This window comes from Anser brachyrhynchus, assembly GCF_964034855.1.
Source record: "Anser brachyrhynchus genome assembly, chromosome: 22".
Taxonomy (NCBI): Eukaryota; Metazoa; Chordata; class Aves; order Anseriformes; family Anatidae; genus Anser; species Anser brachyrhynchus.
The window spans coordinates 4962137-4974160 of NC_137715.1; the positions used below are offsets into that span (position 1 = coordinate 4962137).

At 42.5% G+C, this 12024-nt stretch overlaps 1 protein-coding gene across 3 annotated transcripts in view; it reads left to right on the forward strand.

Annotated features, from left to right (window-relative positions):
- The window catches only part of CCDC47 (coiled-coil domain containing 47), a 12069-nt gene extending 155 nt beyond the window's left edge, over positions 1-11914 (forward strand). The window contains exons 1-13 of one of the 3 annotated variants that reach the window (XM_080564744.1): positions 131-274; positions 2106-2371; positions 2501-2608; positions 4092-4266; positions 4587-4708; positions 5028-5093; positions 6007-6108; positions 6959-7069; positions 7635-7720; positions 8838-8896; positions 9569-9678; positions 9849-10016; positions 10335-11914. In XM_080564744.1, the coding sequence (XP_080420870.1) occupies positions 2111-2371; positions 2501-2608; positions 4092-4266; positions 4587-4708; positions 5028-5093; positions 6007-6108; positions 6959-7069; positions 7635-7720; positions 8838-8896; positions 9569-9678; positions 9849-10016; positions 10335-10415 (1449 nt within the window). In that variant the 5' untranslated portion in view covers positions 131-274; positions 2106-2110 and the 3' untranslated portion in view covers positions 10416-11914. Of the gene's footprint in view, positions 1-130; positions 275-331; positions 471-2105; positions 2372-2500; positions 2609-4091; positions 4267-4586; positions 4709-5027; positions 5094-6006; positions 6109-6958; positions 7070-7634; positions 7721-8837; positions 8897-9568; positions 9679-9848; positions 10017-10334 lie in introns of those variants that run through there. The other 2 variants (XM_080564745.1, XM_080564743.1) reach the window with 2 other exon arrangements.
- Positions 11915-12024: the final 110 nt, after the last annotated feature.

Consider the following 12024-nt stretch of genomic DNA (forward strand, 5'->3'; position numbering starts at 1 on the left):
TTGCCCGGGCTCGAGGCGGGGGCTGTCGGGCCCGCTGCCCCCTCACGAACGTGTGTGGGCAGCCCGCAGTGAGCATGCTCCCCTCGCGCTACGCAAAGTACGCAGGCTGCGCAAAACGCGTAGGCTCCGCAAAGCACTCAGGTTCCGCAAAGCGCGCAGGCTCTGCAGAGCGCTCGGGCTACGCAAAGTACGCAGGGTGCGCCGCTTGCGGCCGCGGCGGGCGCTGGGTGCGGGCCGGGCCGGGCCGAAGCGGTGGCGGCGCCGCGTGCCTCAGGTAACGCGGCCGGGCCGGGCCCTGCGGGCACCGCGCTGCCCCCCCACCCCCCCACCCCGGGCCGTTGGGGCCGGGTTTCGGTCCTTTCCTTGCCCCCGTTACCGGCAGCCCTCGGCCTTGCGGTGCCCCCCGGGACGGGTGGTCTCGGCTCTGAGGGCTGCGGGGCCGGGAGCTGCGGCCTCCTTGGGGGGCTGAGGTGAGGGGCCGGGGGGACTGAGGTGAGGGTCTGGGGGGCTGAGGTGAGGGGCCGGGGGGCTGAGAGGCAGGGGATAAGGGTGAGAGGGGGGCGTGGGGTGGCAGAGGGTGGCCCACAGCCAGTTTTAGCCTGGCTCACCTTGACTCGTGTCCCTGCCATCAGCCCCCGGGTGCTGTCAGGGGTCTGTTGGTTTCCACTCGTTTCATTTTGCATAAGACTATGTGGAGCGTGTAGGGTTTTTTGGAACTGGGCGTGCTCATGGTCTCAAAATTCATCCTGTGAAAGCCTTGTGGGTTTGTAGAGCAGGTGGTTCTGTTGTCCAGGTGTTCTATGCAAATTCTGTGGCGTGTAAACAGTGTTCTGTTTTCATGTTTGAATTCACCTAAAGCTGTGATATAAGCAAGCAGTGTGCTAAAATCCTGGGGTCTGCCTTGCTGTACTTCCCGTCTGGATTAATGTTCTTGTGACTGATCTGTGCGGGTTTTTGCTAGAACGAAAAGTCTTGAACATCAGCGTTTATTTTAGCTGTCCTTGTCACTCACAGCAGAGTTCCCTGCATGCATTACTCAGAGGAGTGCTGGTCGAATTTAGAAACAAATTGCTTCTATTTCAAGTTCTTCAGAGAACAGTCTCATTAACATTGAAGTTCCCACTCAGATCTGGGTGTGAGAGGGAGTAAAGGGAGTACTGCCAAGTCTTTTGCAGCTGATCATCCCCAGACATTTGTGAAATGCACAAAATGCATTTTACATTGTTACTGCTGTCTGAGACCTTAGTTTGGACCTCAGAAATCTGCAGTTGTCAGTGCTGTACAGTCTGAATGATAGACCGTGACTGCATCAAGATTAAGCAAAAAGTCATAAGAAGTCGAGAGGGGAAAAAAAAAATAAAGGTGAGCTATCAGATCATCTCTGCAGGTTCCTGGCAGATCTGGGGAGAGAACTCCAGGCTCGTGAGCCAGTTTACTCTGTTATTTTGGGGACCAGCGCAATATCCATCCTCTTTATGCTTTCTTTTTTTGTGGACCTTATAACAAAAGGTCTCCATCTCTGAACAGAAATAGTGGAGGGATGCTGTAGGACCCGATTCTGAGAACTGATCTAGAAAGATCAAAGCTGATCAGTTTTAAATAAGCGGAGGCTGTCAGAGCATTGCTGTTTAAAGTAAACGAATTAAGCACATTTTAAGATTTACTGCTTTTGTAACGCATTCCTGGATCTGACTGTGTCTAATTGCTAATTAATGAGAACTGTAGGCACCATGCGTGTTGAAATGAGTTGGCAACTCTGAGAGTTGCTACTGAAGAGTCAGTTTTATAGCAGGACATTGCTGTTTCTAGAAATTGGTCACCTGAACAGCTTGGCCAGATGTGAACTTGCTGCTGCCTCAGCTGCTCCTGCTACAAGCAGAAAATCGAGTACCTCGCCATTCAAGTTATTTTTATTTCTTGTTAGAGTGTTCACTTTATACAGCAGATGGCAAGATGAGGCAGAGCTTTATTTCTCTCGTGCTGACCTGACCCCAATAGCGTTTTGAAATTGTTCATGGAAGTTGGGCATAACTGGAGGTGTGATGGAACAGGCTTTGTATCTCCTAACGTAAGGATTTGTTGCAATGTTTTGGATTTTCTTGCAGTGAAAATGAAGAATTTATATATTTTCGTTGCTGTCCTGTTCATCCCGTGGAGTTTGTCTTTGGCAAAGTACGATGAATTTGAGGACGGAGATGACATTATGGAATATGATGATAATGACTTTGCTGAATTTGAAGATGTTAATGAAGATGCAGTCACAGAGTCTCCTCAGAGGATCATCACGACAGAAGATGATGAAGAAGAAGCCACTGTAGAGCTTGAAGGTCAGGATGAGAATCAGGAGGACTTTGATGACACAGATACACAGGTAGTGCCTCACCTCCTTCCCCTGTGTGTTTCCTAATGGTGTCTCTGAACCTTACCTTCTCACCCTATCTTTTTGGATTTTGATTACCCAGCTTTGGATTTTCATAATGCTTGTGATTTTGTCCTTTAGGAAGGTGATACTGAGAGTGAACCATATGATGATGAGGAGTTTGAAGGCTATGAAGAGAAACCAGATGCGTCTCCTAGCAAAAATAAAGACCCCATAACAATAGTTAACGTAGGTATAAATTTTGATCCTTTTTAATTTGGAACTTCATCATTTGTTTATGGCAGTATGCCCGTAATGTCTGTGTTGTACAAAGAGAGAATCTGTCCTAAAAAATTTGCTATTTGAATTAACAAGATACAAGAGAAGAAATAGGGAGAAGTTTGGAGACAAGAAATACCTAAAATAATACAACAGGATAGCAGCAGAATAGGATCCGTCAGCTCTCAATTCCATGCTCTTGGAATTCTTCATGCATTGGTTTATGTTACTTCAGATAGCAACTCCTGAAGTAAAACTTCCAGGGCGGGTATGTTGTTGGTCTGTTGATGTCTCTTTTAAGATGCTAGAACTGCCGTCCTTGGATCTGTGCTGGATTCAAGCTGAGAACTGCAATTGGAATATAGACCAGTAAATTCTTCATTAAAACACATGCTTTGATGCATGGGTTTGGGCAAACACTTTATGACTTAGGTTCTGTTACCTGTATGAAAAAGGTGGAGATACAGACAAGCTATAGGGATAAACTCCATTTAATCCAGAGAAAAACCATGCATCCCAGAAATGTCTGGGTGCTCTCTTAACACAACGAGGAAGTTACAGTGATGATAGGCTTGCAGTAAACATAGTGTACTTTTAGCTTGTCTCTGGCTAAAGGTTCAGGTTGGCTGGGGTTTTAAGCAACCTAATCTAGTGGAAGATATCCCTGCCCGTGGCAGCGGGGTTGGAACCTAGATCATCTTTAAAAATCCCTTATAATCCAAACCACTCTGTGATTCCAGAAGTTGACTTCTCAGATGGTTTTTGAAACTAATGTCTCTGTCCACACTGCTTCACCTTCTTGTTGCCTCCCAGAAGGATCTTCTATAGAATGATCAGGTGCTTAAGGCCTACACTTTTATTATCTGTAAGATCTCTTTTTCAAATATGGTGGCTGACCTTGGCAGTGAAAATGAAGGTTTGGATTGCTTTATGACTGTAGGGTGACGTGGTCATAAGCAGAACTGAAAGTCTCTGAAATTAAAAGATCAGGCAGGCTTCCATGCTTCCCCCACAGTCCATGGCTCTTGGTGCCATCCTGAAAATGTTCCGGGACATTTAGATTTCAACAGAAGTTAAGTGACGATCAGATAATGCTGTGATGGGCAGGGCATCGAGCCCAGATAACCATTGGGTTGAAATGCTGGGCAGTTGACTACTCTGAAGGATAAATGTTAGCACAGGCTCACTTGGAAAAGATTTATTTTTTTTTTGGTGTGTGGTAGCCAGGTACTTTGGGAATGCTGGTATCAGTTGTTCCCTGTAGGACTTCTGTGTCCCAGGAGAGCTAAATGCGTTATGTGTAGGCTTACTTGTGTCTTGTTGCCATTGTGGAGCTTGCTGCTGTATTTGGGAGGAAACCTCTTCAGTACTCTGCATTTTTTCAAATTGTTTGTGCATGCCTAATCCGCTTAGTAAGGAAAAAAAAAAAGAGATTTCCATTTACTTTCCATAGGTCCCTGCTCACCTTCAAAACAGCTGGGAGAGTTATTACATGGAGATCCTGATGGTAACAGGTCTTCTTGCTTACATCATGAATTACATCATTGGGAAGAACAAAAACAACCGTCTGGCTCACGCGTGGTTCAATACCCACAGGGAGCTGCTAGAAAGCAACTTTGCTCTTGTTGGTAAGTCCTATAATGATTAGGATGCGTTTTTGGTTTATTTGAATAGAGATTGTTTTAGACCTGCTTGTAAGCTCCAGAGAAGGAAAACCTTTTCTATGCATGTGTGTGATAGCACTGAGGGCAGCTCTGGAGGTAGATAAATAGTATGCTAGTCTTTAAGTGTTGAAATTAGATTATGGCGTGGTATAAATTATTCAGAAACATCAAGGTGAGTCTGAAGGAATCCAGGGACAACAGATTTATAAACCTACTGATGCTGCTCTGGCGTATAAATTTGTGCTTTTTAGACTGCAGTTCTTTTTCATTGTCGTTTTCTCCAGGGGACGATGGTACCAATAAAGAAGCCACAAGCACTGGGAAACTAAATCAAGAAAATGAGCACATATATAACTTGTGGTGCTCTGGAAGGGTGTGCTGTGAAGGAATGCTTATCCAGCTAAAGGTAAGGATGAGCGACTTTGTAACACTGCTTACCTGCTGCCCACGTTCGGGAAGTCCTGCACCTGGGATGGACAGTCTCACGTGTTAGTTCAGCTCATAACTTGAGGGAGCAAGGCCATGAACAACTCGATCAAACCCAGAAAGGCAACCTGCTTTTGAGCAGTATAGGTGACTTCTAAAGGGCCCTTCAAAGTTAAATTATTCAATGAAAAACGTCTACTACATCTGCCCTGTTCTTTCTTAAGTTGCACGGCTATCTGCCAGTGAAGCCCCTCATTCTAGGTATATTTATTAATGTGTTTACAATCTTGTGTTTTTAGTTTCTCAAGAGACAAGACCTACTGAATGTTCTTGCGCGCATGATGAGGCCAGCTTGTGACCAAGTGGTATGTACTCGACCCTTAAGATCAGCTGTGAGAAGTTGTTGCATTCCTTTTGTGCTTCTCTGCTGCTTTTGGCTGTATTTATAACCCACACTTGAAGTGCTGGTTATCTTTTTATGGTGTTCAGTATCTGTTGAAATAATCTGCAAGAATCATTCATATTTTTTTTCTGCGTGTGAAATGCAAACTGATGACTAGGAAATGTTTTATCTCTAGGGGTTTTATTATTTGGGTGGTTTTGTGAACAGTTCATTGTGCTTCAAGACCTCATCTTGATTAAAACATATTTTTACAATCTAAAATACTATAATTATTCTTTTATCTATACAGTCAGACTGAACAGAGCTGCTTAATGCACATGCTGGCCTGCATGTTCTTTCTTGTAACGTCACTATTTGCCTAGCCCCTTGCTCTTAGAGATGAGGGGAATCTCTGATCACATAAATGTTAAGAGAGGTTATGTTTTGGAAGAACGGTGGCTTAGAAAAAGTATTCACGATACACAATGTGTCTATAATTGTATTTATAATCATTAAAATACTTAATTTAGATGTGGGCAGATAATCTTATCAATGGATATCTGTGCAGCAAAGGCTTACAGCCCTTCTATTGAGGAGTCGCTGTCATTGCACGGTAGCATTATACCAGAATGCTGAATTGAGTGCTCCAGGAAAGGCGTTTTTTAATTTTAAGACACACTGAGAAGCTTTAATTTAACAACCTTTATCTCAGCTGTGTACAGCCTTGCTTAGGCTTTGTTCTTTGAGGTTATGAAGGATGAATCAAAATGTCAGATAAGCACTGAGGCAGCAGAAACTCTTCTTCGTAGAAGACACAGGTCTCCATTTGGCTGGTAGTCTGAAGATGGAGTGCATCGTGGAAATCTGATCAATGCTAATAACTTTCTGTCCCGCAGCAAATAAAAGTAACAATGAACGATGAAGATATGGACACCTATGTGTTTGCTGTTGGAACGAGAAAAGCATTGGTGCGACTTCAGAAAGAGATGCAGGACCTGGTATGTGTGCTCACAAGGGAATAATAACAAGATAAAACCAGTGGGATGTAAGAACCTCTAATCAATAGGTCATTTATTTTCTTGGGAACAGCTGAACACTTGTGACTGACCTGTTGGAATTACTGTGGGGGGAAAAAGATATTTTCATCTAATAGATGGACATTTAATGCCATCAGCCGTCCGAAGTACTATCCAGCTGTTGTCAGAACTGCAGAAGAGGCAACTGAAAGCAGCTCACTGCCTTTTTTTGATGTATAGTTAGCTTAGGAGGAGGTTGAAGTACATTTGGGATACACGCGAGTCTCATTTTCTCCTAATCTAATTTGCGCAAATGACTTTGTAAAGGATTGAAAAATGAAGTTAAGTGATGTGCGATGTGGAAAAATTTGAGTCATGTTTTTACCTAGTGTGAAATAAAGAAAACTTCCCATACATTCAAGCCCTGAAGTTTGCAAAGAATCCAGCAAGCAGTGGTTTGCAAATCTTTTCTCTCATAACATCTCGAACAGCGCTCAAACGCGGTTGGCAGGATGCCAGTTGGTCTTGTTGTTTTAGCAAACAAAATAAGCAGAATACATTAACCTTTATCAGGTGTGCCGGCATGGATGTATTATACTTTTTTCTTTAAAGTACTCGCTATTGAAGGGAAATGCTAACTTAAAGGCTACAGGCATTGTATTACATGCTTTACTTTATGCTTGAACTGTCCCCAGCCAGACTGAGTTAATGCATTTTTATTGTTTCTTATCTGGTACTTTTAGGGGTGCCATTGTACTGAAAGTTTAGTTGCTAAGCTATTTGCATGCTTATGCTATTTTTAATTTTTTTCCTCTTCCTCTCTTTGCAACAGAGTGAGTTCTGCAGCGATAAACCTAAGTCTGGTGCAAAATACGGGCTTCCAGATTCGCTGGCTATCTTGTCGGAGATGGGGGAGGTCACAGAGGGAATGATGGACGCAAAGGTGATCTTGAGTGACTTAGTACAAATACTCCTTGGTGTCCCTGGTACTTGCAGCCTGTGCAAAAGTTCTAATCTTTGTCTCCTGTAAAAATTACAAGAGAGCTGAATGGCCCTAGTGAGATCTGGGAGAATCAAGAGGAATATAAGGGCTAGAAGAAGGGAGTAATTGCCACTTCTTTATTCCTTTTATGTGGCAACTGTTAGTCTAACATATGATCTGAGGACTTAGAACTGCCTTTCAAAGCCTCAACGTTAGCTCCAGCACCTGGCTTGAAGGAGGGTGTTGGTCTCTCTGCAGGTCCTCAATGTTGATGTTTGTTATCAAATGAAATGGCAAATCCCAAATGAGAGCAACTCAAGAGTTAATAGATGTGTTAATTCCATGCATTGAGGCCCCTTCTAGCAAAAGCTAAAAAATCCAGCGGTTTAAATTGCGGTGTTACTGCGGCAAACTGAGCACAAAAATTTTCTGAGTGACGTATGGCCACGCTGGCAAACCAATCCGGAGTGCGTAGGCTGATGTCGCTGTTGGTGACAGGAGAAACTAACCCCCGTTTCTCTTTTAGATGATACATTTCCTCACGCACTATGCTGACAAGATAGAGTCCGTCCAATTCTCGGACCAGTTCTCCGGTCCAAAACTTATGCAAGAGTACGTACGTATAAAGCTAGATCTCTCCTTGCAGTAGCTGCTGTAACAGTAAGCAAAGTAGAGGCTGACAAACCTGTTTGCAGTGTGGAGCTGGCTGGAATGCACATAAAGAGAAATTGGGAGCAAAGGTGAAACAGCTGAATAAATACGCTCCCAATGCTTACAAATGCTGCATCACTGTAGATGATCAAGGTGCTGCATTGCCTTAATGTTTATTTTTGAGTGCTGGTTACTCTCCAGTTTGGGCAACTCCAAATCTCAGATAACACCTGGCTGTTACAGTGTACACAGCTCATGGGAAACAACTGAGTAATCCCACTGAAAAGATACAGCACGTTAGAGTTCAAGAGCCAAGAAATAATGCTCCAGGAGTGGTTGAAAAAGCACATTAGTGCGTTCCAATAGCATCTGAAATAAGAACTAGGTTTGAGCAAAGTCTGAAGTGTTTAAAAAAAAGTGCTTTTAGCTGCTGCCTCAGAATTGCCAAGCAGTGGGTGCTTTATCTTATCATCTGAGTTACTATGTAGGCTTTTGCAAGGGTGTATTATGCTTGCAGGCATATAAAAAAAAGATCAGTATCAAAACTTGAAACTGCCCTTCAAAAGGATCGTGCTTTCTTTTAATTATAAGACAGCAGCATGTGTGCCTTGTACTGAAATTGCTAGGCTTTGGAGGCTCTGTGGAATGTAGGTCTGACTTTGTTGCATGAGCCTGTGGATTTTTGGGCAGTCAAGTCCTGAATTCTTAATTTTTTTTCTTTCTTACTGATACTTATATAAGCTTTATGTCTCAAGTAGTAGTATAAACTTTAGGATATATGTAAAACTGAATGCTTTTAAAAATACACAAGCTTTTCTAGGGGTCAGATGACTTCTGACAATCAGCTTGGATGATGTTATTTGTATGGTTTTACATTATTGTCTTCTCACTGCATATTTTTTGTGTGGAACAGTTCAGGAACCTGAATAGTTTGAAACTTAAATCTTGTTTATTTTGTTCTTGTGAGTAGTTGCAACTGTCTCTTGGTTCTTGATGAGATTCCCCCTAACGATGCTTAGTATTTTATATGCCCGTGTTTTTCTTCACCGATTCCAGCCCCTTTTTTCTTTCTTACCAGGGAGGGTCAGCTTACAAAACTGCCCGAAACTAAAAAGACACTTTTGTTTACATTTAATGGTAAGAGAACTGGCGTATGTGTGTAAATGTATCTGGGGGGGTGTTGTTTTACCTGTGCAAGGTACACTCAAGTTATGTCGCCTATGGAAGACAATATTATGACGAATGACTGGTGCATGTAAACAGGATCGCTGACTGATGAACCTGTAAACAGAAGGCAGTAATAACAAGGAGGACTCAGCAGCATATTGTGATGATAAAAGGAAACTGAACCTTGCTATTGTGGGTCTTAGTTCACAATCATATCTCTGCTGGTGGTTGTATTAGGTCTGCATTGAAAGGTTGTTTTAAGCCACACTGCTTGTGGTGTGAACTTGCACAGAGTTCCTTGGTTATCCCTGTTTTGGAAGAAAAGCAGTCTATTCGAGAAAAAGACCACAGTTCTCTTTAAGAATTCACAGCCATAGCTCCAAGTAAAGTTAATGGCAGAGCCAGAACTCGGTTTACTTTTTTTTTCATTCTGTACTAACAAAAAGAAGGATCATGTGAAGGAAATGTCACTGTGAAGAATCTACGTGCAATCTCCAAAGCAAAATGCCTCTGTTAGTAAAGTCGTTTCCAAAGAGGATGATAGGAATATCTTTGATTATGTGAGCAATAAGGAAGGAGCATTACAGCTAATAGGAAAATCGTGCCGACCTCCCTGAATTAATAAGGAACTCTCTGTTTCAGTGCCTGGTTCAGGCAATACTTCCCCAAAGGATATGGAGTCTTTGCTGCCTCTGATGAGCATGGTTATCTACTCTATAGACAAAGCAAAGAAGTTCCGTCTGAACAGAGAAGTAAGTAGTATATATTTTGTGCCTTCTGATTGTTATTTGAAATTGCAAATGTTAACCTTCGATCCTTAATCTTAACGCTGGGAGCCTTTGGTTTCCAGTATAACTACTACAGGTACTCTATCCTGCTCATAGGGAATCTGTATTAACTGCCTTTGCTTTTATCTAAAAAGGGCAAACAAAAAGCTGATAAGAACAGGGCTCGCGTGGAAGAGAACTTCCTTAAGCTGACTCACGTGCAAAGACAGGAGGCTGCCCAGTCCCGTCGAGAGGAGAAAAAACGGGCAGAGAAGGAGCGAATCATGAACGAGGAGGATCCAGAAAAACAGCGACGGCTGGAGGTGAGATGGATTTTCTGCTTGTTCCAAGCTACAGGCGAATTTCTGCTACATATCTCCAGGGCTGCTTGTAGGCATACAACCAGCAGCAGCCAGCTTTGATTTCTTATTTTGCCAGAAGGCAGCACACGCTTCCCATGTATGCTCTCTTGCTTTCCCAAACATGTGAGGGCTCTCAGTGGGGAGCCAGCTCATGTGGTTAGGGATGCGAACCCAAGTATAGTACTGGGGGTTGCCGCCTTTGTTCTCTTCTGAAATGATCAGCTTGTTCTTTGAAGGGATCGCTGATGTTCATTTAGCTCTCTGTATCCTTTCCTACAGGAAGCTGCTTTGCGGCGTGAGCAGAAGAAACTTGAGAAGAAGCAGATGAAGATGAAGCAAATCAAAGTGAAAGCTATGTGACTCCATTGTGAGACGCCTGTCTCAGCGCCACCTGCAGAATTTTAATTCACAGGGTACAAAGACGTACTTAACTCCATAATCCTACACTTTTTTGAACACTACTAGCCATTAAGGGAAATGCTCCTTGCATCGGTGTTACTTATTTAAGTATTACAGCAACATTGCAGGTGTATGTAGAGAGCTTTGTCTCAGCAGTTTTATTCCAGGTGGTATAAATTTTTGCTACTTGTCTGTTTAAAAAATTTTGCAATATTCTTGAATGCTCATTGTCATTTGTTCTTCAAAAACATATGATTGTAAACCTGTCCACGTGTGCTGGTAACATATTAATGCTTTAGTTTTAAACTTTGGTTTTAGTTTTTGGGAGGGAAGGGGGAAATCCTTAATTTAAGGGGAGGAAAACTGCACAATAAGCATTTACCGTGCATTTATTTGCATCAGGCTTTTAAAGGCACAAAACTTAGCCTTCCATACACAGTATGGATACTTCAGGGATTTAAGTCCAGTAGAACAGAAGTGTTTTTTTAACAGACAAGGGTCTGAAACAGTATTAGGTCACCTGTAGGCATGATTGGCATACGTGTGAAACATGTAGATGGGTTAGATACCAGGGAACGGAATCCATGAGCATTACTTCTTACCTGTGGTTTTGAGTGCTGCGAGCTTAGTGAGATGTGAAGTCTGTGATGTCAGCGTGGTGTTTCTTCAGGAGTTGAGTGCATGGTGAGTTAGCAGCTTCAGCTAGTTTTTCCTTGAATATTTTAACTGTACAAATTTGCCTCAGAAACATTTTTCCTAGTCTTACCAGCTGCTGCCTAATTCACTCCAGCAAGAAGCTAGATTCAGTGAAGTATCTGCTATTGCCAATTTCCCCAAGCTAGTAAAATTTTCAGAGGCTGTGTATCCTCTTCACCTGATAAGTGGTCACTTCAGGTTTTTGAGTATAAATGGGGGGAAGGAAGTGAGCGTCCTTGTGCAAGCACTTGGCTAACTGAGAGCTCTGCATTTTATAAATGCTTCCTGTCTCGAAAGCATTATATTGTTGCTGTAACAGACTTTTTACAGTTTTGTGGGGAAACAATGTCTTGCATTTTCTCGTTCAATAATATGTGCAAATTTTGTTCCGAGGCAATAAGAGTGAGCTGCTGTTGAAACAGCAATTGCTTAAAATTCTTGTTCCAGCATGGGATACTTCAAGCTGATTTAAATGCAGAAGTCTGTAACCTGATACATGCAAATACATTAATTTTATAATGGTTGGTAAAATTAATTTAAAACCAAAACTAATGTAGATTATGTGAAATTTTAGCACTATTTAGCTTTAAAGATTAACGTGGTCTTGTTTCACGAAGTTCTCGCAAAGGAAATAGTAGTTTGTGCTCTTTTTGAGTAAGTCGACAGTGTTCCTGAAGTCCTATGGCAGCTAATTTTGTAATATGAACATTCAAATGAACTACCTAATGAAGAGTAAAATATAATTGAAACACTCCGCCTGCCTAGTTTACTGGACTCTCTGTTCCTTTCAGCTACTCCCCCCGCCTACTTTAACGTTCCTCTCAGCTATTAGCATCTCAACACTTTTATTTGTCCTATTTAGGGTATAAAAGTA